Source organism: Mchenga conophoros, linkage group LG5 (genome assembly GCF_057382185.1).
Source record: "Mchenga conophoros isolate Kocher_MC1m ecotype Shallow Benthic linkage group LG5, M_conophoros_male_GT1.1, whole genome shotgun sequence".
Classification (NCBI taxonomy): Eukaryota; Metazoa; Chordata; class Actinopteri; order Cichliformes; family Cichlidae; genus Mchenga; species Mchenga conophoros.
The window spans coordinates 29,775,212-29,802,507 of NC_140530.1; the positions used below are offsets into that span (position 1 = coordinate 29,775,212).

Consider the following 27,296-nt stretch of genomic DNA (forward strand, 5'->3'; position numbering starts at 1 on the left):
GACATATGTCCTGCTATTGTCTGTCATGTTGCTGTTTTTGGTATTATCTGTTTTCCATGCTGTTAAGAACATTGAGAGCAAAGAAAAAAACGATCCCGTTTCCTTGAATGTGTCCACCTACTTTGTCAAAAAAAAGCTGATTCTGATGGACCAGTTATTTGAAATTGTGGTTCAATACAGATGCTCACTTTTAACATGAAAACAAAGAAATCTCTGAAAGTCTCTGTCCCTGAACGTTTATTCAGGGAAGCTGCGCTGACAACAGATAAACATCGGCTACCTCATTTGTCGATACGTTTCTTTCTCTTACCCAGGCTGATACAGGGAGGTGCTGTTATGTGGCTGATATATCACCCCGTCCCTACTTTTTAAAAATTCAATAAACCTATAAAATGTAGCCTAAGTAGTGAAAATGTTTAAGCTATGAAACAGAAAAGCCCAAGCCTAATCATTAAGGTGGCTGTGGTTTATGGTTTGTGTCACGGTTTATGGTTGTTTCAGTGCAGGATTTAAAGTTTAGTGCTGGATTTTGACAGCACTGCTACACTGGCTGAACGTATCACAGTTTCCATCCTAATAATAAACTCCAAATTGATTTTACAGTCTGCATGGCAGGCACAGAGTTTGCTGTGGGAGTACGCTGTATTGATAAATCCTCTTTTACCGCTCTCCTATTCTCCATCTAGAAATGTGAACTATATACCATAACCATAGTTTGTTAGTTTACATCGAAGCATTCAGCTACCCAAGTGGTAGATGATGGAAGCCTGTTTTCTGTGACTCTAAACCAAAAATGAAAAGCAATACTGTGATATACACCAAAAACATATACAGAATTAATAACTTACCACGCATAGTAAGTTAGAACTAAAGGGAAACTGCAAGCTTTTTAGGTTAAACAGCATTTTATTTGTTAATATGGGTTTTGTTCCATGTCAGGATGTTGTAATATCAATGATACAGTGGATGCGCAGTGTCAGAGGTGAGGAGTTAAATAGTGAATATTGTGTGTTTTTTGCCCCTCAAAGCATGTACATCTCATTTATTGTGTCTCTGTGACAGAAGGGAAACCTGCATGAAACCTGAGTCACACACAGGGGTTGTCTGTTTCTCACCTTAAGCTAATTTTCTCACATTGATCGCATGATTTCTTGTGTTGATGTAAACAGATCTGGAATGAGCCTCAGATGAATCATGCTTCTCACAATAGAAAACCTGTTCCTTCTCTCTGATAGCCCACTGCCATGCTAACTAACCTGATTAGCTCTGTAACAGCTCAGTTCGTCGTTATGTTAGCAGTTAGAGATTTCACACAGTTATATTTAACCACATGCGAGGCGCGTCTTTAGCAGCTCTCTCTCGATGGCTATGATAGATAGTTAGATGCTTCAGTCTGTAAAACCAGCTCATGAATGGACACAGACACAGACCTCGTCATCCTGAGTTGAACCTGATCATTAACACACACAGACACACACACATCCTAAAACCGAAGGCTCAGCTGCAGCTGTGCATCCTGTTGGTTAATGTGTATTGATTAATCAAAGTCTGAGTGTGTTTCATGTTGCGATGACATGCAGCTTTTGAACATAACACACGGAGCCAGATGTAAACTTTATAAAAATACACATGCGGGCCTTAAAATAAGCCTCTATTTTAGGAAAGTGCCACTGAGCAGCAGCGTTTTCTGTCACTGTTCAGGTGAGAAGAAGACAGGAGATAATTCCCTTTGTATTTTGTGTCATCGCTTTTTAATAGCTTCAAGAAATTAGAGCTGAAAGTGGCAGATAAAAATGGATTTAAAGAGTTTCTTACTGTGGCATCAGCTAATGATCAAATGTTCAGTTTCATGCTAATTTTGAAGCGCAAGCGGCATGGAAGTCACACAGATGTCTTCCTGTTTATCTTGTGTACAAATATCGGTCTCATTTGAGAGCCAGCAAAGGCGAAATGCAGTTTATGGTGATGTGAGACAGCTGGAGAAAGTGGAGCCAGAGAAGAGCTGCCGTTGATGACTGATGAATGACTTAAACAACTAACTTAACATCAGAATGGCTTTCTGATTAGTTAACTGCTTGTCAAAAGCTCCGATTGGTCGATTTGTGCTGCAGTGAATCAGTCACGTCACTTGAAGTCTATTCAATAACAACAGAGATGGGGTTTTGGAATGAAACAAATTGTTCTTTTATTCCCGCTGTTAGTGTTAATCTCTCTTGCACAACAACCCATTCCCAGCTTGTCAGTTGATGCCATTTTGTCAAAGACCACACTAGGGCGGCTCATTTATGCACACTCTGCTCTTTGGTAACCAGGTAATGATACTAGGGAGATGGTTCTGTCACACCCGGTAGTCATTTTTAAACATGCATTGTTGCTCTCACCATTTTCCCAAAGCTAACCAAGAGTTTTTAGTGCCTAAATCTGACCAGTGAATGAAGCTGAAAGTCTATTTATGTGATAACCTACACAAATCACCATTGCCAGGATTTGCAATTGTACGTGTTGTGCCTCCAATTTGCTGCCGAAACACTAGCTGGGGTTGTAGTTTCTCACTTCCAGCCTATTAACAAAGATTAAAGGCAGCAGATGAACAAGTAGCTGGATTTTCATGCAGAATTTAATGATGGTACAGGGAATGATGGCACTGAACAGTTGTAAGTAGTAGTTCTTGCAGAGTAAGCTTTTAAAGGGTTTGTCTTTATGATGTTCCTGTGGTGTAGTTCAAGTGCAGAAATGTTAGTGGGTGCTTTTTTTTATATTTTTGACCATTTTATAAACAAAAATGTGCTTCAAGTTTGAGAACATTGAATCATTTTTAGAAAAACTCGTCAAAAATGTAGTCTGGTGATGGGAAAAAAAAATCACCTCTAGGTCAAATCCCACCGTGTTTTGGCCAAATATATATATATTTTTTAAAGTGTCTTTAATGTATTTTTCAGTTTCAGTGTGTTATTCTGCACTCATGAACGTGTGACCTTTACTGTTGGGTTTTTCAGATATAACTTAGTAGGAGCGACAATAGTGTGACCTTGACTGGTTCCCAAATAATCTGATTTCCAGAAGCTTGTGAAGTTTACCTAACTGTGGTTTTAGATGACTTATCACTCAATGGAAAGATTTTATTTTGGGCTCATGAGCTGTAATCAGTTGGTTCCTCCACCCTCCCTCTCACATACAGTGACTGAGAGCAACTAGAAATGGAAACAAAATGAAATAAAACTATATCATGATAAATAAAGTAATATTTTTTGTATTAGTCCTATTTATTGACTTTTGTCCGTTTCTTTGGCTTTTGGAGCTGCATGGGTTTCTCTAATCATAATCAAAATACTGGCACTCATCAAAATAAACCACCAACTCCTGAGAAGATAAGTTGGAAACCTAAAATGTTTGGTGGGTGCGTATTTCCTGTGTTCACCTCAGCCATATCCTGTTTGCCGTAATTGACAAATGAACATCGACAAATTCAGAAGCCACCCTCTTGCAGGGCAAGTGGATCCAAACCATGCCAGGAGAATGCCACACTAGTGCAGTCAGTTTTATTTGTAAGACCAAAAAAGTGGACCACATCAGTCCAGCTCTGAGGTCCTTACACTGGCTGCCTGTCCGTCAGAGGATAGACTTTAAAGTTCTGATGCTGGCCTATAAAGCTCTGAATGGTTTAGGACCAAAATACATCAATGACCTCCTGACCCAGTATGAACCATCCAGATCCCTCAGGTCATCTGGATCCGGTCTTTTATCAGTTCCCAGAGTCAGAACCAGACACGGAGAAGCTGCATTCAGCTTTTATGCTCCTTATATCTGGAACAAACTCCCAGAAAGCCTCAGATCAGCTGAAACACTCAGTTTATTTAAATCCAGGTTGAAGACTCACCTGTTCTCAGCTGCATTTGAATAAAGCACCAAATCCACACTTTAAGCTTAAATTTCAAAACTTACATTTAACTACTGATTTTATCTACTGTTCTGATTTTATCTGTTTTGATTTTATATACTGTTGTTTGTTTGTTTGTTTGTTTGTTTGTTTGTTAATTAGTTAGTTAGTTTATTTGCTTGTTTTATTCAATTTTAAATCATGCTTTTTATTTGTTCTTGTTTCTAATGTCTCTGTAAAGCACTTTGAATCACCTTGTTGTTTAATTGTGCTATACAAATAAACTTGCCTTGCCTTGCCTTGTAGACCTCAATCTGACATGTGAATTTCGAAGAGCTTCATGGGGAAAAATAATAATTTAAAAGAATAAAAGGACATAGGTTGTAGGGGTGGGGGAAAAAATCGATACTGTGTAGTATCGTGATATTTTGTTTGCTAATAATGTATCGATACAGGGACAGCAGAAATCGATATTTTGTTACAAAAAAGGTTTTTGTGGACTGGAACTCTGACTTCAGAGCATTTTGATCATTTTTCTGAGCAAGAATCCTGACATTCCTTCACTGTCCAAATGTGTTTAACTTTTTTTTTGGCAGCAATAAACATGACAGTTTACTTATTTTAATTTAAGACATGTTTTATTTTAATTACGTTTAAAACTTTTTTATTTAATGTAAAATCATATTTTGTTTTAATTTACTTTCAAATTCTTCAGTTGCTGAATGGGCTGCATAGTTTTCATAAATTGCATAGTTCAGAATAGCTATAATGGTACCAGATGGTTGCATTCAGTTAAGTTGGACTAGACTTTAATACAAACCGTTCAGTTTGTCAACAATAAAACTGACTGAAATGAGAAACTGAGTGTGAGACTTTGATACTAGATAAAATGAATATTGATAAAGTTTACCTTTATGTACAGAATCTGAATATCGCAAAATATTTTTAAAAATTGCAATAATATCGTATCGTGCGTTAAGTATTGTGATAATATCGTATCGTGGGATGTATGGTGATTCCCACCTCTAATAGGTTGTTGGAGTGGACAAAGGAAGAGCGATGTGGCAAGAGAAAACAAACTCAGAGATAATAAAAGTAGAAAGCTGACGTGATATTGACGTTGATATTGACACAAATGCTCTTTTTGACCTGAATACTAAATATGGGAGAACTCACATACTGGTTATTACAAAATGGACTTAATGGTTTATTCAGTATGACTCAAATGAGTGACTGAGCAGCTGAAGGCATCAGGAAAGTGTTTACAGAGGTCGAGTCCAATGGTTTTTTCCATAGACTTGTATGTGACAGGAAGTTGTTTCTCTTGTGCAGGTGTCACCCCAAGGTCAAATAATTCATTTTTAATAATGCAGATTTAAGGTCTTTCTGGTTTGACACAATTTGTCAGACCCTAAGCTATGTCATCTTCTATGATAGTCTGTGATGCAAACACTAGTTAGATGCAAGATTAAAGAAGTAGATGTTTAAGAGTTTTTTAAATTATCAGTCTAGTTTGAGGAAAGCAGCACCAAATGTTGGGGGCATAAACGGCAAAAGCTGCATCCCCAGTTATTCTCCTCAAGGAATACCAGATCTCTAACAGTTCAGTCATGGAGGATTAGGAGTGCAACTTTGCACATGAAGTGTCAGACAAACAGAAATGTTACATAGCCTTTAAATACGAGCAGAAGTATTTTAAAATCACGCTTCCAGATCCCCTCATTATGGTGTCACCTGTCTGTGTGTACTGTGAAAGGGCTAATTATCAGCCACAGTTCAGTTCTGAGCTTTATGTAAATGAATTCCCATACACACACACGGACACACAGACTCACACACACAGTGTGCGTGTTTGTAGGTTAAGAGGTTTCTCGGCCTGCTGGTCTGTCAGATCTTTTTGAACTCTTTGGTGCAAGAAGTCAGCACCCTATCAGAGTTTCAGTATTAGCTGCATGACCCGAGTCCTATTCACTGTCTCTCACACACACACACACACACACACACACACACACACACACACACACACACACACACACACACACACACACACACAGAGCCTCAGGACATCCATGTCTTTGCCAATTCAAGCTGAACGCTCCTCTAAGCAATCAGCAAGAGGAAGAAAGCTACAAAGACACTCTTCTTTCTTTCTTTCTTTCTTTCTTTCTTTCTTTTAGTTGAGACGTACACATTTAAATACAGTGTAAGTCATTTTGCAGCATACCAGGTCTCTGGTTTTGTTCAAAGAGGATAGACCTGAGGACTTATAAAGCTCAGCCTTATGTCATTCTGCAACAGAGGATGCAAGTCTGTGTTAAAGAGAAATCTATCTCCTGTAGACACTCGTCTCTTCATACCGGTGATATGGTCATCACGGTCATCATTCTCCATCTCTGGCTTAGCCTGTGAATGAAATGCTTCAGGTGAACTATTGGTCCTCCGTTCAGCCAGGATGCTTTTATCTGTCACACATTACAATTTATTGCTCTCATTAAATTTAAAAAAATGTGTTGCTGACAACAGCAGGTGGAGTTAGTTTGGGCAGATATTGGATTAAGCTATAACCTCAGGAGGGTTAAAAATGGCATGCTGAAGTGCCAAAGAACTTTTTCAGTGGCCACTTGAGGCTGGCTTAAATTATATTGAAGCTTAAAAATGTAAAATATTAGGGGTGATGCAGCTTTCAGAGACTGGTGGGGGAATTTCCTCTCTTAAAACACAATACAATTTTCTTTAATTATCTTATTAATTTTTTAATAATAATAATAATAATAATGGATTGCATTCGCTTTGAGGGCCTCGAAAAGCAATCGAGGCCCTCAAAGCGCTTTACAATTCCACTATTCATTCACACACTGGTGGAGGCAAGCTACAGTTGTAGCCACAGCTGCCCTGGGACAGACTGACAGAAGCGAGGCTGTCATATCACGCCATCAGCCCCTCTGGCCATCACCAGTAGGCGGTAGGTGAAGTGTCTTGCCCAAGGACACAACAACTGAGACTGTCCGAGCCGGGGCTCGAACTGGCAACCTTCCGATTATAAGACGAACTCCCAACTCTTGAGCCACGATCGCCCAAATTAGCACCCTGTTTAATAGCCTTTCACATTAAATCAGACGCACCTTATTAATCAAAATGGTTAGCCAGTGCTAACAATAGCTGATAGAAATACCACAGCTGTACAGTTTTAGCTAATGTTTGCCATGCAACTGTTTCCAAACAACAAAGAAGTAAACAAACAAAACAAGATGGTGAAAGCATCACAGCTGAACTCTAGACATCTTGACATAGTTGCTCCTGTATTTTATGCAGTCTGTGTTAAATGTTTGTTCTGCATCCACATCTGTGCCTGTTTTTGCTAGTGTTTGCTGATGTGCTTTCTCTTTATCTAATTATTAAAATAGGCCTCATTCGGTCACCAGGCTCCATTTAAGGTGCTGTTGGCACTGAAAGAAAAGTGGTTCAGAGGATGCTTGAGGCCTCAAACAATGAAAGAAACATCCAGATTAAACAGGGCTTGGTGATGGCTTTAAATAGAAACTTGACCACCAAATAAAACTGCATTGTACAGTCAACCGATTGATATCTATTCCTGCTCTGTGGCATATACAATATGAAAAATGCTGAGCAATGACACAAATTCTGATTTTACTTCTAGATAGCAAGAGAAAAGGAAAATAATAGCAGGCATTACAGTAGCAAAGTCCTCAGCATGCTTGTATTTCTAGAGGAACAGTGACTAAAGAGACAAATGCTTTAACATCTATGGAAAAGACATCAGTAAAAACAAATTTTATCCATGTTTTCACAGTGACCAGGGTTATTACCTCCTCAATTCTTTAAAATGTACTTACATCCCACTATAATAACAATTTCTCACAATATGAGGCCCTTCTCTACATTATATCAGAAAAATGTGTTGGTGTTATTACGCAAGGAAACAAACAGAAGGTAAGTTCTTCATCAGAAGAGAGAAGATGTAAGAATCCAGGACATGAGAAAACAAGACGAGACAATTACCTAGAGAGGGATATTATAGCAGGGATGCAGTGAATAAACACCTCGTTACAAAGATGAATGCAGATTTAAGAGTTCAGTAATGTGAACACTACCGGATCTGGTCTAGAGGGATGTGGGGGGAAAGTGATGTAGTCATCCTTTACCGCTCATGCTCTCAGTTTTCAGGAATATTATGGAGACCAAGAGAACAGGGCCGTAAATGCTTCATCCCGATATCAAAAAGATCTTTGTGCTGTGGGGGGCAATTTAGTGCCATGGTTACCAGAAAAATCCCCACATATGGACAGTTACAGCATGTGGAGAGAACAGTGTAGTGATGACTGTTACTTTACAGCATGTTTATTTCGGGGTAGGGTAAATCTCACATTTATCTTCTCATATAGAGTTTTCACTCCCAACTGTGGGACTAATAAAGGCGATCTTATCTCATCTAATGCATGACAGAGGGCTGGTTTGAAAGCTGCCGTCTTCTATTTTTTGAAAGCATCTGTGTCACTTGTGGTTAAATGGAGCCTCAGCCCAACCCTTCCACTCTGTGGTTCACCGATGACCTGGTGGAATTTCAGAGGTTAATCACTCTTTAACGAGATGGTTCCCAATTTAGGCCCGTGACATCATTTGAGTCACTGTTCGTAATGTCAGGTCACATCAGTGCAGCATGCATATCAAACAGGTCCATTTAAATGAAGAAGAATATATTTAGCTGGCAGTTGTAACTTTTTAAAAACTTTTTTTGTAGGAGATCAAAGGTAGGAAAGATGTCCGAGACAAATTTTAAGTTTTAATAATTTATTTTATTATTTGAAACTCAAAAACTGTCTTCTTTTTTTCCACAGTAAGGTGTTGGAAAAACCATCGTCGATAGTCAAACTCATAGGCTTGCCTTTTTGCATGGACAAAAGGTTAAACAGCCTCAAAAAAAAGTAATTTCTGTTTCATTTGTTGTTAAATATTTGTCGCCTACTGACATGCCCTGCAGCTCGCTGTACCACTTCTGCATGAACTCTCTGTTCAACAGTTTGTCTTATCACTATTTAATGATAACATTTTTGTGTGAGCAAAAGATGAAACAAGCGAAGCCCTTTGTAGAAAAAGCCTTGTACCTTGTGTTGGATTTTGTTACTTTATACCTGTTTCTTTTCTCAGCTTAAGGGTTTTGAAAAAATATCATCAGAGGATCTTTGACTCTGAAATGTAAACCGAGAAATAACTGTGCAGTTTCTGAATTTATAAGGCAAAGTATAAGAGAACTATTCTCGCACAGCTTAAATCAGTGCTGTGCTGGATGGGTTTGGCTCATTTTTACAATACAATATTCACTTCGTTAATACTAACAGTGTATTTGTATCCATATCGGAGTATACAGGGGGACACTTGACTTAAATTACTTCAGGCTCCGTGTAGACGTCTGCACGACTGCCAGTTTTTAGTGATTATGTGGATTCATCCAAGACACAAATAACTTCTGGATTTTAAACCAGCCGTTAGTGCAGCGCCTCAGTCCATCAGCTTTGTGTGTTCCTGAGTGCAATTGTTTAAAAATGAAGCTGTAGACTGGTCTCATACAAACTCATTCGTGCCCTACTGAAATGAAAGTTATTTTCAAAATCTTGCTGATGGTTATAAAAAAACTTGACAATTAATATCCATGAACACAAACAAATAAATTGCTTTTTTGTTTCTAATCCACATTTTTGCAATGAGAAAGGCTTTTGGGTCAGCAGATTTACCTGCAGTTACACTGACTTCATTATTTCAAACAGTGGCCATGTTTATTATGAGTGTTCCCCACTGTATCTCTGACAGAAAATGGGTAAAAGCATAATAGGTTCTCTTTTACTGAATGAACCTGTTCTTATATATAGCACTTTTCTACTCAAGCTCTTAAAGCATGTTTATACAACATGATGAGCACTTTCTTTCTACGTTTAAGTGATCTCTATCAGACATTCACATTCTGATGAACACATCAGGATTATTGGAGTTCGGTATCTCGCCCTCTTATTTTTGGCATGCAGAGTGGAGCAGCCAGAGATTAAACAACCAAACTTCCGATTAATAGATGATCTGCCCTACCTCCTGAGCCACTCCTAAACTAAATTATCAGTACAGGGTTTGTTATTTTGTTATTAGATCCGGGTGTGCGACTTCAGCATGAATTGTTACTGCTGCTGTTTTTCTCAATAAGTCCAGCTGTGGGATGGTGGTGAAAGGAAAAAAAAACAAACGACAAGGTGGAAGAACCACAGAGAGGATGAAGGAAACGTGAAGCGGTTTTGGCAGCATGGAGGACAGAGAAAGGACAAATAGTCCTCAGTCTCTGTAGTGGTGTCTTTTTGTAGTAGAGGAAGAATGAATGAAAGTGAGAACTGTGTGGTGGCTGATAAAACTGTAGATTGGAAGAGTTCTCATTTTGGATCGAGGTAGCCCATTTCTGCTGGAAGCTGAAATTTCCAAACATCTGTGACTGGCGAGTGTGCGGCAGTCTGCTCTTCTTTTACTGGAACGTCATCTTAGAGCTTTATTGTGCATCTCCATGGGGACGCTTGCTAACAGGAAGCTGATGCCAAGCACTAGATGAAACATGATTTCACAATCACAGCATTAAATGGGGAAAAAAACAGACTCATATCGTTCAAACCTTCAGTAAAGGTGCTCTGTGATTGAACTCATCTTTATTTTAATCTGACAGCAGCTTTCAGTGACAATCACTGGCCTCAGCATGATCAAACTGGACTCTGCACTAAACCACAGTGTGATGAAACATGGCCGATGGTGCCTGTGACAGAAAGTGTATTTTTAAAATATCGGAGTGTGTCATAGCTCATCATGAAGATATTCTGTCCTCAGCTCTGTTATGTTGTGTCAGAATTACTGTATATTTTCTTATCCCACTGCATGGTAGGGTGCTCTCATTTTTATATTTAATATGTGTCATGTCACCTTTAGTTGCTAAAAATAAAACTATAAAAAAAAAAGGCAAAAAGCTTGGAAATGATCTGTTCAAAGAATGCAAATGGTTTGCAGCATGTAGAGATTTAACAAGTGCCACATTAGACAAGGATCATTAAGAAGTATCCAAAAAAAACTTCATTCCTTATTTTCTCATATTTATACTGGTGAACATTAATCCCTATGAACCACAGATTCAGGGTTCAGACTGCTGTAAATGCCCACTTTGGCAGTTTTGTGGGGGGTTTTTTTGCTCTTGGGTCTGTATTTCTAAGCAAGTTTATGTCGTGGTCATCTCAGGCACAGAGCTCTGCCTGCCTTCTGATTAAACCAACAAAAGACAGCTAGCTTAAAGGCTAAAGCTGCTTGTTTTAGACAAAAGATGAACTGAGGTGCTGTACCGAGTAGGGCTGGGCGATATGACCCAAAATTCATATCTCGATATTTTTTAGCTGGATGGCGATATAAGATATATATCTCGATTTTTTTCTTTTTAAAGCCATAAGTTAAGAACAAAAAGAGAGTTCTAGTCACACTGTGTCCCAGATGTCACACGGGCACTTTTATTTACATACAGCGTAGATGTACATGAAGAAATTACTCAAAAATAAATTATCAGCATTTATTAAATAATCATGGTCCATAAATAAAAGAAAACAATGTTGTTTTTGTGCATAACAAAAAGCTCACAATTGTGCAGTCAAAATGTAAACTAATAGACGCTGAGCATAATAACAAAGAGACAGATTTCACTGCTGCACCACGTCTCTGAACAGGTGCCATTTGTGGTCCTTATACACACACAGTACGGTAATATTACGTTGAAGCACAGTACGTATCACTCTGCGAGGCTCCTCCCCGGTAGCCGTAATCCTCCAAGACAATCCATCAAGCGGTGCAGCTCCGTAGCTTAGCAAAGTCATATTAAAACATTTTTTGACAGATTGCTGAGCGCTGTGTACCACATAAAATCGGTTCGCGGTCAGTAAGCACAACCAGAATTCATACATAAGGCGCACTGTCAAGTTTTGAGAAAATGAAAGGATTTTAGGCCGTGCAGCCCCTCCGGGCTGCATGTCGTTAGCGCGGTTAGCTCGTTAGCGTGGTTAGCTCGCTAACACGTTGACGCCGTCCAGCCCCACGCACGGTAACTCGCTAACGGAGATTTTCCGCTTTCATCTTGTCATTGCCTGCAGGTGAAGCTATGGGGGAGGCGGAGTTGTGTTCAGTGAAGGAGAGGCAAGGCCGAGTAACGTTGCGTAGAGACAAAAGTGGACGAAAGAGAGGCAAACCTGCGGCTCCACGAGTATAATTATAACGTAACATAGACTATATCGATATAAACGATATTGTCACATCTTATATCTCGTATGAAAATATATCGATATTTTTAAAAAACTCGATATATCGCCCAGCCCTAGTACCGAAGCTGATGGAGATTTAAAAAAAGGGTGATTTTGAACCGTGAATTATGCAAAGCGTGAGTCCAATGATAACAATTTACAATTTGTTAGTATTAATATTAACTCATTCACTGCCATTGACGTCTATAGCCGTCAATTGCAGTGAATGAGTCAATGGGTTTAACTCATTCACTGCCAATGGCTGGCAGTGAATGAGTTAATATTCAAATATTTTTTTAATTGTCAAAGTTTATGTTTTCAGATCAGCTTACTTGATTCAGAATTAGCTCATGCTATTTAAGGTATGATAGTATAAAGTCAGCTCACTTAGTTGATTCACTACCAGATCGCAGTCATTCTCTGACCTGTTGGAAACGATGAGTTTAGCTACAGATACTTGTACTGTCAGTGGGCTCAGGAGCATCCACTGTCTGTGGGACAGCCAGTGTCTGCTGATAGATTTTTGAGACACAGAGTGAAAATGTGATATATTTAACATCCACACACAGATTCACTTCTACGCACATCCCCTACTTTGTGTCTTTGCATAGGTTTTGATTGGGTTTGGTGTGAATATGCCGTAGGATCACCTTACTTTAATTTTCTTTAATCACATTTCACCTCTACTGTCTTAAGCCGCCTCACATCTCATTGATCTCACTGAACTTATTTAATCTCAACTTGTCTCTTCTTATCTCTCGTTGTGTCCTTTCTCCTTATTTTATTCCATCTAACCTTATATCATTACACCATCCACACCCCATCTCTTCTTCCCTCACCTTATTTGCCCTCCTCTCATCTCTCCTTTACCACATCTAATCTCTCACCTTATCTCGGTCAGCCTTGATGTGGAATATTTCTGCCGCTGAAGCTGTCTAATTAAGATTAGATGGCATGAAACTAGTACATCTGTGTGTGCTGTGTGTAGGCAAACCCTCAAAATGGCAGAAGCTAGTGTCTCATAGTTTCACCTCATTACTGCATCCAAAGAGGAGTGTGACAGACGGGGGAGAATTCACGAGGAGGAGAGGAGGAACTCTTTTTTTTCGGTCCGTCTGGACAGCATCATCAGAGAGAGCGAGAATAAGAGTCCGTTATTAAAACATGTGACGGCAGAGACATGGCTGAGCTCATGTTCATGCTGACTTGGAGGCTGTCTTCATGAGAGATCCTGGCAGTGGGGTCTGTTAACATTCAGATCACGTTCCACTGCATACCTCCCGATTTCTCTAAGAATCCCCAGCAGCCATGTTGGTGCCCGCGTGACCATGAGGAGGACGTCTTTGATGATCAGACTTTAGTGGAAAAATACATAATTAAACAAGTGGTTACACTATTTTTCCATTCAGTTGTATGTGTGTGTCATTAAAGTTGCAGCAAACACCAGTTAAAGTTAACGAGAACACGTGATTTTAAAGAGCTAACTGTTGAGATTCTTCCGGTGAATGAAAATCAATACAGAAACAAGCTGCTGATTATCCATTTTTAATTAGCAAACTGCAGTTGGTGTTTTTAAAATCTAATTTAAGCCCAGTTTCAATAAAACCACAAGTAAGGAGCTCTGAAGATGGATGAAGCCCTGGTGTCTCCGTCTTTCTGAGCATCTGGGTCGACTGGGAAATCTTTTTGTTTGTACTATCTTTATATGGAGAATGAATGAGCAGCGAGATATGAGCCACGGCTGGAAAATGACAGTCACAGTTCTGGAATCAATAACTCAGTGATATTGTTTGTTCCTCGGTAAGCAGAGGTTTGGGAGCAATCTCTGCAGAGTGATAAGAGGAGAAACATTGCCATTTTTCAATTCGGTGAACTCATTGATTAGTTGGAGAAATCCAGTGACTGACATTAGCAGAAATTTGATGCAACTCTGCTAGAAGGGATGCTTCCACAAAAATAGCAAACACCATCTGCAAGTTCTAATGGTGTGTTTAAGGAAAGTGTTTTACTCTTAAACAATAAGGTTAAGTAAGGTGAGGTTTGACTGCAGTTACAGAAGGTGTTTTCAGACTGTTTTGAGGGGAACGTTATGAAAAGTCCTTCTAGAAAACAGTGCTGAATAAACATTTACACTGCAACATAGAGCAAATGTTCCTGTAAAGCAAGATGACATTCCTTGTACATTCCTCCGCCTCTGACTGCCACCCATTACAAGCGGCAACAATGGGTTTCCTTCTCCCTTAGAGATGGGGTGTGGAGCCATTCGAGAGGGCCTCGGCGTGCAGCTGCTGCTCCTCCACATCAAAAGGAGCCAGTTGAGGTGATTCAGACATTTGACTAGGAGGCCTCCAGGATGGCTTCTAGGTGAGGTATTCTGAGCCTGTCTTACCGGAAGAAAGCCCCGGGGTAGACCCAGGACTCTTTGGAGAGATTTAACAAGTTCAGTCAGTATTATCCTTCGCTCTCATTGGTAGTTGTTTCAGGTGCTAATCTCAAAATTTGCTGAAATTTGTGGACCTTTAATGGTCTGGTCAGTCTCTTCCTGTTGGAACGCTCCTTTAGACACAAAAACCCAGCCACTTTAGTCCACCAGTAGTTTTTTCACCTTAAACTGGTTGAATGGTAAATGGCCTGTATTTGTATAGCGCTTTACTAGTCCCTAAGGACCCCAAAGCGCTTTACACATCCAGTCATCCACCCATTCACACACACTGATGATGGCAAGCTACATCTTAGCTACAGCCACCCTGGGGCGCACTGACAGAGGCGAGGCTGCCAGACACCGGCGCCACCAGGCCCTCTGACCACCACCAGTAGACAACGGGTCTTGCCCAAGGACACAACGACCGAGACTGTAACTTGTGTTTGCGTGCTCTCCCTGTCAGGTTAATTGATGATTCTAGACATGCAGTTGACTGCCAACTTGTCCACAGTCTGCTGCCTCTTGCCCAGTGTCGGCTGGGACAGGCTCCAGCTTTAGTTTAAGGTTTTGATAAGCCTTAAATCATGATTGCTGCAGTATAAAATGTGTATCATCTGTCAATTTGTTCATTTAGATTTCAAATTTGATTAGCGGGATGGTTCATTAGTTTCCTGTGAGCAACTCATCCAGACTGGGCTGGTCTGAACGGGTGGTGCTGTGTTGACGTGGAGCAGATTGGCTCTGGTGGAGCAGCAGATTGCGTGTTCAGCGGGAGGGGAACTTGGGTCAGTTCAGGCTGCTTTGGTTTCATCGCTGCCACACACACACACACACACACACACACACACACACACACACACACACACACACAGTGAAGGCCCCTGACCCGGTGACTGTGATCAACACGAGGGGCCACAGAATAAAGCTGAAGGCTGGCAGGATGACTGCTTTCTTTCTGCTTTCCGCTAATATTTAGGTTTCCTGTGATTTTCAGTTCATCACCCTCTAAAAGTTAATTACATCATTTCTCTTTGGTTGAACTAATTGCAGCCCGTAGACGGTTGTAACTTGGAATGAAGGGTTGTTTTAGAGGTCGCAAGCCACAAAAGTTCAGCCGCTGTTACAAAACAAAGCGAAACAAAAAGAAACGTTCAGGAATCGTCACTGAAACTTATAAAACAACACACCCCATCACAGCTGCTTATAATTCACCCTTGATCAGGGGATTTATTTTTCCAATCTTTGTAGCTGAACCTGAGTGTACCAGATTTCTGACCTTTAGGTCATTTTTTTTGTGGCGGAAATGATGAGTATGTCATTGCAGATGGTTTCTGGGTGGAACAGGTCTGTTTTGGTGAATTGCTCAAATAAGTACTGTGTGTGGAAATGCTGCAGTCTGCAGCAAAAGGGGGCTGATCGTGACTTTCTATTACTAAAGTACATCTTCTGCCCTGTGTGGTGAGTTAACATAATAAAGTTTGAAGACAGGAGTTAGCCTTTGACCCTTATACACAGCTGCTATTGCTGCTGGTGATAAGCTGTGGTGGAAAAAGCATGTCTTGCAGAACAAGATTGTAATAGTTATATTTCAAATTCATTGAGATATTTAGGGCCGGTGAACTTTAGCACTATAAACAGCATTGCTCTAACTAAATATTAACACAGCAACACACTTCAGTCTGACTGCAACACTCATTCACCTGCAACACAGGTACACACAGAGAGACGTCACAGAAATACTGAAAACGGAGTAAAGGTATATCTCTGCACAGTTCTTTAAAATATTAAATAATTTCAGTTAACAGAAATAAAATAAAACCCAAGCCTTAAAAAAAAAGTGCAAAAACTAAAATAAATTGATATAGAAAAGTCCTTGTTCTTTGTAACTGTGTCTGTATGTCTGCACTCTTTGTCATGTTGCTGGATTCATTTGACATTTCTCCAAGTTTCCATCCACATGTCAGAATAATTACTGTTTTACTAAAGAACAATAACTAATGTTGATGTCAATATTCATGACCTTTCGGTTGTGTCTGCAGGTCTGTCTGGTAACCCTGTCGATTTGGAAAAACGTCACACGGCATTTGGACAGAACTTTATCCCCCCAAAGAAGCCCAAGACATTCCTGCAGCTGGTGTGGGAAGCTCTGCAGGACGTCACGCTTATCATTCTGGAAATCGCTGCAATCATCTCACTGGGTCTGTCTTTCTACCATCCACCTGGCGGTGACAGTGAAGGTCAGTGTAGATCGTCGTAGACGCTGTGTCTTTACCCATTGCTTTCGGTACACTGAAGACTCAACCTGAGCATTTTAGCTGCTGCCAGCTGGTGGTTTTTCAGAGCCAGAGATGAACATATATGGAGAGGTGGCAGTGCTAAGTTATCAGTATACCAAGCTGCACACATAGACATAACAAAGAGGGTTGTTTCTCCAGTGGAGTTTTCCTTCCCACTGTCGCCAAGCGCTTGTTTGCAGCGTGTCGTCTGGTTTTTGGAGTTTTTCTCTGGATAATTTTATTATTTTAAACGAATTAAGTTAAATTAATTAAGAAATGAAATAACTGCTAAGACAAAACTACCCGTGGCTTAAAATAGAGGGAACTCCAACATTAACCAAAGCAAGTGAAGCTAACTTGGAGGAGAAAACCACCGTTTTATTAGACTCCCAGGAAGAGAAATCATTTCCTTTGTGAGGTGGAAGGCAACATGAGTTAAACACCTGAAAAAGGCAAGCCCAGCAATCAGGTGACTGGCTGGGTTGGTCACTGCTGAATGGGTGTCATGCACAGATGCAGATTAATTAGATCACTGTTATAAAATACTAGAACTTGATGTGGACACTCAAGTTTGTGAAATCTTGTGAAAGAAGGCGACATGGGAGTTTCAAATGAATACCATACATGTATCTACTAAGGGGCTGACGGGTAGCACCAGCGGCCACCTGTATTTTTTTTCTATATCCATGTTGTTTATTTTAATTACATGCTTTTATCAGGTATGTTTTTCTGGGTAAATTATAAGTGGATTTATTTACTTTCATTTTTACGTAATCCACTTTTATAAAACAAGAAATCTGATCATTGATTTGTTTAAAAATGTCAGTAGTTACTGGGCTAGTTTCCATTACTGTCAATTTTTGCATGAAAATGAAGTAAGAAAATAAAGTGGTGCAGAAAACAAACATCTAAACGTGACTTTCTTCAAGTGTTTACACGCAGATACGTTTTATGTCATGCAAATAATGAAACAATAATTGTGGCAAGAACTTCATTAGCTCGGTGAGCCTTAATTGAGTTGGCTAAGAGAGGTTAAGAACTGCCATCAGGAATTGTCACTTGATGACAATTCAGAGCCTGATAAATTATCTGAGTCTTTAAGCCTCGTGGTAACACTCACACATTCACGGGCTTCTCTAATCAAGTGAGTGAGAATCTGAAAATGAAGCTGATGCCTACGAAGCAGGGAAGGCTATAAAATTGCTGTCTAAAATGTCATTCAGTAGTGGTGGTTGATGGGAGCGCCAGGAATCGAAACAAGATGTCTGCAGAGGAGCAGCAACGGGAATGTTTAGCTGACACAGAAGTGATGCTGCACTGTTTCGCTGCGTGGGGTTCATTCACAATCAGGGCCCACATCAAAGGAAAAACCTCACCTGCTGCTGCGTCACAAAAGTCAGTCTGTGTGGTCAGCAAAGCAGCATTTGGATCAGAGTAACAGCTGCTGTGTGCAGACTGAGATAAAATATGTTTTGTTGGCCTTAATTATCAAAGCTCTGTTTGCTGAAAAAGGGAGCAGTATGTTTGTGGATTGTGAAGATGCTTTGCATGCAAGGGAGTCTAAAAATATCTAGAAACAGGAAATTATCTGCTAGTCACGAATTTCTGAAAGATGACAAATTAGGAGAAGAAACTTTTTCAGCTGATTAAAGGTTAAGGTTTTCCAAGCTGTGATAATCCCATAGGGGTTACTGAAAGCCCAAACCTTTGCACATCCCACAATTACTGCATCTATTCCAAAAGTAACATGTATTTATTAATTATTATTATTTATTTTCAGTATTCTGATATATGTAGGTAGTTGGTTTATATTTTAATTTATATTATTATTTATATGGGGATGTATATATTATATGTACTGTAAATAAAGTTGTTTAAGTAAAGGTTTTGTTTAGCTTTTGACAGTATTCCTGACTGAAGGATACAGGTCATTTTTGCTTTTTGCTAATTTGAAAGACGGCTGAGCAATTAATTAAATTTTAATGATTTTACAATTATTAAAGCAGGATAACTGAGATACAGTTGTTGTGCAATGTTGTGTTTTGTGCCTTAATAAAAATCCAAAAGAGAAAAAATTATAATGTGATGATGTTATGCCTGAGTGGAGCATATTCCACTGGTCTATGGTTGTCACAGCAATTTAAGAATTCAGATGTGGGTTTTTTGTTGCGTCTCCAAATTCTAAGTAGAAAGTCTGACTTGAGAGAGCATCCAGATGAAAATTGCAACTGGAAACTTGGAATTTCAGGATTCCCACTTTAAATGCACAATACAATACCATATGTCATCTTAACCCTCTCCAGGCAGACGTTGCAGATTTGCAACAGTTAAGACATAACAACCTGATTAACCCACATACATATTTTATGAGGTTTTTTTACTCAGAAGTACCACTGCAGGACTTGGTTGTGCATTAGCAACAAAAAACTTAATTCGGGCTTGAGAGGGTTAAACCCCATCACAGCTTAGAGCTTCTTGCCTTACCTGTTCATTAAATCATTACACAGTCAGCCATTATTGCCTAACCTTTCCAATAAGAGCTCTCCATCTCGCCATCTGTCTTTGCTGTTATGATGGGATTTGATTTCAACATGTCCTCGTGTTTTCACAGCATGCGGCGCAACTTCGGGTGGCGTAGAGGACGAGGGCGAGGCCCAGGCTGGCTGGATCGAAGGCGCTGCCATCTTGTTCTCAGTCATCATTGTGGTCCTGGTGACGGCCTTCAACGATTGGTCCAAGGAGAAGCAATTCCGCGGGCTGCAGAGTCGCATCGAGCAAGAACAAAAGTTCACGGTCATCCGCAAAGGTCAGGTCATCCAGATCCCTGTGGCCGAGATCGTGGTTGGAGACATCGCTCAGATCAAATACGGTATGAAACGCAAACATTGTTATTGGTTATTTCATGTGATGTTTAACTGTCAAGCTTTTATGACTACAGCAACAACCTTTGTGGAGCTGCTTTACAATACAAAATTTAAATTTAAAAGGACTCTGTGTAAGATCCTGTTCAAACCCTGTGGCTGATGGGGGAAAAAGATTCTGACCTATCTGATCGATCTGCTTGCAGGAGACCTGCTGCCTGCTGATGGTATCCTGATCCAAGGCAACGACCTGAAGATTGACGAGAGCTCTCTGACAGGAGAATCTGACCAGGTTCGCAAGTCTATGGAGAAAGACCCCATGCTGCTGTCCGGTGAGTGCCTGGAAAACTGTTCTCCTAAAAAAATCAGGTTCACGGTGTTTGACTGAAAGATTGATGTCCTGCTTATAACACAAGAGCTGTCTGAGACCCCGCCAAAGCTAAAATTTCCCATGTATGAATTCAATCCCTTGATTCAGAAGGATATCTGGATGCAGAGTAGGGCTACACAGGAGTGCAAGACTATTTACCTAGAAAAAAAGCAACATAAGTAAAAGCATGTCATTTTAAATATTCAGTAATGCGTCTTAAAATGAGATTAGATGGATAAATAAGTGCTTTGACATTGATTTAAAATGAAAACAAATGACAGTAACACAGTAACAGTTTTAAAAAATAAATAAATAAAGCTTCTTTTTTGACTCGTAGCTTTTTGAATATTTCCTCAGGGACCCACGTGATGGAGGGATCAGGCAGGATGGTGGTGTCAGCTGTCGGCCTCAACTCTCAAACAGGCATCATCTTTACTCTGCTGGGCGCCAGCGAGAACGACGAAGAGAAGAAGGTCAAGAAAAGTAAGACATGAGACAAAGCCTGTCACACATGTCAAGAAACACAACATATGTTGAAGTGTGGAAGGTCATACGAGGACAGTAAGTCTGTGAAGTGTGAGGAAAGTTTGGCTAGAACGACTGTCACCGTGTCAGCTTCTGAATATTTCTGAACAGGCTGATCGGAAATATTTTGCCCGTTTTTATCAGCTGGTGTTGATTTGACGTTTCTCCTGTCGTACCAGCCGACTCTGTCAGCAGGTAGAGTTCATCCAGTCTGAGCTGATAACAGCAGAGCTTTTTGAAGGGTCTGAATGTGATCTGTAAGCTTAATTTAACTTCAATCTAAGCACAAAAACCTTCCATAGTGAATACACGAGACCAAAGATGAGTAATATTGTGATTGTACCGGCCCAAAACAAGTGAAATAAAAGTGACGTCTACAAAGGAGCTCCCACAATCTTACCAAACTTAGCTTATCGTAATTTTAAAGTGGCATGCACACCTTTTTAGTGACCGATTCCAAAGAGTTTGTAAGATTATAGTTCATTTGCTATGACCAGGTAATTAGCTTAAACTGTATATAAAAGATGAATTAGCAAAGTCCTGTTTTGAAGTCTTGAGCTGACCTTTTTTGGTATGACAATCTTGGTGATTACAAACAGGATATGATGTGAGGTGAAGCTGATTCAGAAACATATCGCGATGTCATAGGCTAGAAATGTTAAATGTGCTTCATCAGACAAGTACTGAGGACAAGTACTTCCTAGACGTCTGCAAACAGTCACCTCTTGCTGGACATTTGAAAAATGCTGCACTAGCTGCACTTTTCTGCTCTGTCCTTCTTTTATATACAGTCTATGGTTGTACCCAAAGCTACATTTCAAAGAAATGCATGTGACCATGTATCCTTAAGGGGATAAATGGCTATTATATCCATGGATCATTATAGCCTACTTCATTCTGTAAGTTAAGCAGACAGCCCCAGTCCTTCAAAGGACTCAGTGCTGCCCACTAGATGAATCTCCAGAGTTTGGAGGCTGTTGAGGAGTCAGACATAATTCTTGGACTCAAAATAGCTTTGCATGATTCAGTTAGAAGATAACGCTTATTGATATTTTAATGGTCCTTGGTGCAGCACCTCAGTTCAAACAAGCTGTTTTAGCTACTCCATCTGATTGGCTGCTCATTGAACAGGTTTGAATAGCGGGTAGGTGGGGCTTCCGTGCTCACAGGTGGAGCTGTGTGCCTGAGGAGACCATATTATATATATCTTCTCTTATTCACATCATACAGATCCAAAAGTAGAAAAAATGAAATCAAGCATTCAGAGCACACTGCAGCCTGAACTTTTGGCTCACAGAAATTACTCAAGGATATACTGACCTCTTTATTTGAAACTTTTGCCATGTTTAATAAGAGAATCCACCATTATGTGACATATGGCAGAAAATATTTTCAAAAAAGCACAATAGGTTCACTTTCAGTCACGTCAAGCTGTCATTTGTAAGTGGATGGTTCATTAAACAGGAAAGTGTGCAGAATGTACTTCTGTACACTAAAAGAAAGGGAGCACTTTAGGGGTTGTTATGCAATGGTTTGCAATTGCCCACTTAAGATCAAATCAAGCTGTATGTGGCCTACGAGCTAAAATGAGCTTGACACCCCAGATGTAAAATTTTAAAAAATACTTGAATTTTTAACATTATTCAGTTGTTATGTTTAAGTGCTTGATGGGACTCTTGATAGGCCATTTAAACTTTTGTTCTCTGTCGTGGGCTTGCAAACAATCTTTGTTAATATTTCAGTAAAGCAACACTTTGAACTGTGATTTCACAAAGACTCAAAGACAGGTTGATTGGTCACCTGAGCAAACACCTCATCGTGGTCTCATTTATTCATGTAAATTCATGGCCACAGTACTGAGTAAATTGGCCAGTTACGTAATATCAATTAACTGTGAAACACAGTTGCTTCTTTTATAGAGGGACCCTTCAAAAGCCAACGTCCAGATGATCTTTGTACTATGTCAGAGCAGATGTAAAACAACAGGCTTCTGCAGTCGGTCTCTATTGCTTTTGATTTGCTTGTGATCATGCTAACCCCCTTTTACACATGTATCCTTTTCCTTTAGTTTGTTTTTGTCTTATCATTTTGTTTTACTGGCTAAAGTTTGAGTTTGTCAGGCATTCATTGTGAACTGGCTGAATGTACCAGCTCAGCGGAGAGAGACGCTCAGGTTTGCATTTCGGCCTCCAGTTTCTGGTTCATAAAAAATACAGACAAACAGACAAAAACAAAATTGGTGCTGGCTTCCTAATGAGGAGAACCACAAAACAGATTCAGCTAAAAGTAAATTCTAAATTTTAAAGAAAAGAGCCTTTACATTTACATCTCATACACAGGCCGTTACTTCCATGTTTACATTGTCAAAGCTTTAATCTTAATCTTAAAATGTGTTACTAATCCTTATGCTGAAACAAAGCACAAACCCTCAGAAAGTCTTTGAAGTGAGAAGTGTCATCACTTTTCAGAACAAGTCCTTGCTTTGATATTTTCAGACTTTTCAAAAGGGATCTTAACTTAAAAAAAAAAAAAGCCCTTATTTTCCAAATTGGAAGTGAATCCTCGCAAAGATAGAAGCGCGCACACAAACACACACACACGGAGGCACTGTCATGAGGTTCTTGTGTTCTTTTAACAGCAGACACACAGCAGACTTCACTGTCACACATGGCTGCATCAATCCGCCGTAAACACGCACACATGCACTGCACACATTCATGCATTCGTGTCAAGTCACAGCCATCAGTTATCTTGCGGGGATAAAAGCCTTCAGTGTTGCAAACGCACACATACACACACATACTCGAACCAGTTCACTCTCGATATCAAGCCACCAACTGAATAACAAAGAGGTGTGTGTGTGTGTGTGTGTGTGTGTGTGTGTGTGTGTGTGTGTGCGCGCGCGCTGTTTAGCTCTGACCTTGCCAAAGTTCCTTTCATAATAAAAGCAGACAGCTTAGTTTTACTGCAGCAGGAAGGTAACTTCCTATGAGCAGGAAAACGTACCTGACCTGCACTTCACCTGTGATGTGCTTTATTGTGTCTAATCAGTACATGACACCTCGTTAAGATCAATTTCAGAGACAGCATCAGCCCATGTGTTTAGCTTTTCAGTCATTTTTGGGGTGAATAAAATCCCTTTTAGAGATTCAGCAGTCCAGTTCAGACAGCCCAGTTTCATCCACAGGGCATCAATTAGTGCTGTTTAGTCAAAGCCACTGGAATGGCTCGTTTACACACAAAGTGTCCGTTGGCATGTGTTTGGCATGTGGCATGAATTTGAATTTGAATTTGAATTTGAAGTGTCCGTTGTCATGTGTTCCCTGACACACTGAGTTTTAGCACTAGTGAGAGTGACTGTAACTCTCAAGTCATTATCTTTACATGTGCACGGTTACTGTTATAAAGATGCAGCTTCTAACCCAAACTGCAACGCTTTCCTAAGCCTAAATACTTTTTTGAGGATTAAATCTGAAAAAATAAATAAATAAACAAAAATATACATATCCAGCAAATGAAAGCAAAAGTAAAAAGTCAATAAAAGATTAGAAAAATCAATGCCATACTGCTATCCTCTAAAAGTCTTCTAAAAGGGGACCATTAGGGATATAAAAGGGGAACATTATCTCCAAGACTGCCTTGGCTGGCTCTTCGGGGCACCAACGCCACAGAACATCATGCACATAATGAGGATACACAGACGGCATCTTGGCAGGAAGTGAACGCATTGTTAGTCACATAAAAAAATCAGACCTCAAGAAAATCAGCAGACAAAAATAAAATGATGTTTTGATGCATGTCAGAGCATCTCACAACCACTCTACAAAGGGAGTGCCCTAAAAAGCAAAGCTTTCTGTTAACTCTCACTTTCTGCTCAAACAAGGAACGAATTTCAAAATAAAATGTAAACGTGGTCACTGTTTATCACAGCGTCTGCAGCTGTGCTGGCAGCCTTTTGAGGCAGTACTGAAACAAATCAATGCGGTGAACGTGCTAACATAGATTTGATTATTCACATCACACAACCTTCAATAATTGTGTGAAATAATTGAGTCTTAACATTTTTCATTACGTTCCACTTTAAAGTAAAAAAATTTTTAAAAATCCACACTCTGATAAATAAATGACCATAATATCAACTTATTTTTTTATATATATATTTTTATATTTTATAATCTGAAAATAATGCAGCTTACAAGAATGTGTCAGAACAGACCAACATGCAGTCTATTTAACGATGTACATAATGAACAAAAACCTCAGTAAGCTTAGATAAAGTATCATATTAACAATGTTATGTACCATGTGAAGCATCACCTTTTAAAAGAGGCCACAGTGTGCTGGTACAGATGAATTCACACTGCATAAAGTGAAGTGAAATACAGAAGCGAGCACACTAGTGGGTCTTACATGTTATTGTATTGTAATGATCAATAACATGAATTCAGTGTCATTTCAAAAACAGACAGACAACTTCCTGAAAGGTCTACCTTCTCACAATAAATGATAGAAACAGAGTAATGCAGAGCTTCAGGAAAGTACAAATAAATCGATCGCCTGATTACTTTTAAACCACATTTTAAATTTCTGATGAATATTTTTAAAACTTTAGATTTCGTTGGCCATCGGTTCTCCGCAGCGGGAAGTCGTGTGTCTCTCTCCTCTGATTCGTCCATTCCTGCCCACGGCACACACACGACACACACACACCTGTGGGTTTCTATCAGTTTGAACTTTGTGTTGTCCCTCAGTTTGATTTGATCTTATTTTTCCTTTGAGCCATCTTATCAGCATTCCGCCCTCTCTCTCTGTCCGAACAGGTAAAAAACAAGGACCCCCCGAAAATCGCAACAAAGGTAACCCCTCCATTCATCCATCTGTCCCGCTTTGTCCCTCCATCCTCCCTGTTACTCACCCACTCCTCACCCTTCACCCAGCGGCAGGAGGGGAGTGTCCAGTCCATCTCTCTCCCTCTCTCTCTCTTTCTGCTGTATAAAGGGGGACGTTCTCTCGCCTTGCTTTACCTGTCCAAGGGTGCAACTCTCAACCTTCAAGTCTCTAACAGCCGAGTCTGCGGTCGCCCTGTAGAAGTGCATTAATGCCTCAACCCTGAAAGCAGGGCATGTTTTTTGGAAGCACATGATTTATGTTTGGGTGAGAAATCAGCCACAGGGAAATTTTTAAAAATGTGAGTGTAGTGGTTATCTTTGTGTAAATCACGTTTATTTGCAGCACTCAAAACAAAAATAAGACGTGGGTTATACAAGTCATTTATGATCACTTACAGGAAGTTCATTGTCGCACTAGCCAACAGGAACGTGTACCAAAAGTGACATCACACCCATTGGCATGTTTTTGTGGTGACACCTGTTGCTAAGGAGTACACAGAAGCGAGGCCTGCAAGCTTCAGGTGCACGCATACACAAGAGTCAACAAGAAACAGAAGTATATAATGTTAAAAACAACAATCAATTAGTAATCATTCAGATTTACTTAATATATTATGTCTATAAGGAGACACACTAATGGTTAATCGCCTGCAGAAGGCCTGTTATTAAATATTAGCCAGACTAACGAGCTAGGACTTCAAATGATGATTAATTCTTGTTTGGTCAGCAAATCTTTAAATGTCACAAAACATTCAACAGACATTCACACTAAAAAAAAAAAAAAGTTAAATTGCAGAAACAAGTTAGGCTGTTTTCATAATATTCAAACAAACATGGAAGCACTACTGATTTGTAAATGTTATCAGTGTGCACTTTGCAAACTAACTTATGCAACTGTTGGGATCTTTATCGCTATTTTCTGTTTGAAAGAAAAAGAACAAAACATTGAACGGTTATTACTAATCTCTTAAATGTAAGTCATGTGCTTGCTAAACACCTTTTTTCCCCTCATCAGAGTCTCTCAGTTCACGGTCAGAATTGGGCTGCGAGACCATCAGTGAGGGTTACTAACTCCTAACATACTGCTCTGACCTCTGAGGTGTCCTTGTTTAATGGGTTTAATGACTGTGTGTGAGATTGCTGATGACGTCATTGCGGCAACCTCCAAAATCAGCCAAATGCCCTCCATGTCCTGGGTGTTCCAGCACATGGCCAGCTTCCTCTGCAAGCTGTCTCAGCAAACACACACACACACACACACATTTAAACGCACACACCGACACACTCCCCTCATCCAGACCTCCCATGGTTAAAGCATCTGCTGCAGACAGAATGCTTCTTCATGTACAGAGAAAGACGCACACACAGCTTTTGGATGCTCATCACTGTTTTTCACACGGAAATTATAGTCAGTGCTGCAGTCACAGCCGACCTCCGCTGAAAAACACAAGCTGGACAACATTTCTAGGAACATCTTTGCTCATTTTTATGAACCTTAAAGCCCTGAATGCATTTGTCACCACCTTTTTTAGCTCCAAGTTTTGCAGCACATTAACTACGTGAAATAGCCCCAGTTCTCCCATCAGTCATGTTTCCAGCCGCTTATTTTTTCCAACCATAAGTTATGAAATGAACTTCCTGTTTTCTTCAGTGTGACCTGAAAGTAGCAGTGGAGCCATAAAGTCATATGGAAAGTTTTTACTGAGGTCAGAGTGCGAGGAAGCCGAGTGTTGTTTTCTTCTAGACAACCTAAAGTCTTAT

General features: G+C 39.9%; 1 protein-coding gene across 3 annotated transcripts in view; it reads left to right on the plus strand.

Moving 5' to 3' along the window:
* Positions 1-27,296, plus strand: part of LOC146574808 (plasma membrane calcium-transporting ATPase 1-like) — a 135,520-nt gene that overhangs the window by 63,351 nt on the left and 44,873 nt on the right. For 2 of the 3 annotated variants that reach the window (XM_085274762.1, XM_085274761.1), the window contains exons 4-8: positions 16,654-16,851; positions 19,502-19,759; positions 19,958-20,083; positions 20,479-20,604; positions 25,467-25,502. In XM_085274762.1, coding sequence (XP_085130888.1) covers positions 16,654-16,851; positions 19,502-19,759; positions 19,958-20,083; positions 20,479-20,604; positions 25,467-25,502 — 744 coding nt within the window. The remainder of the gene's footprint in view (positions 1-16,653; positions 16,852-19,501; positions 19,760-19,957; positions 20,084-20,478; positions 20,605-25,466; positions 25,503-27,296) is intronic. The other variant, XM_085274763.1, reaches the window with a different exon arrangement.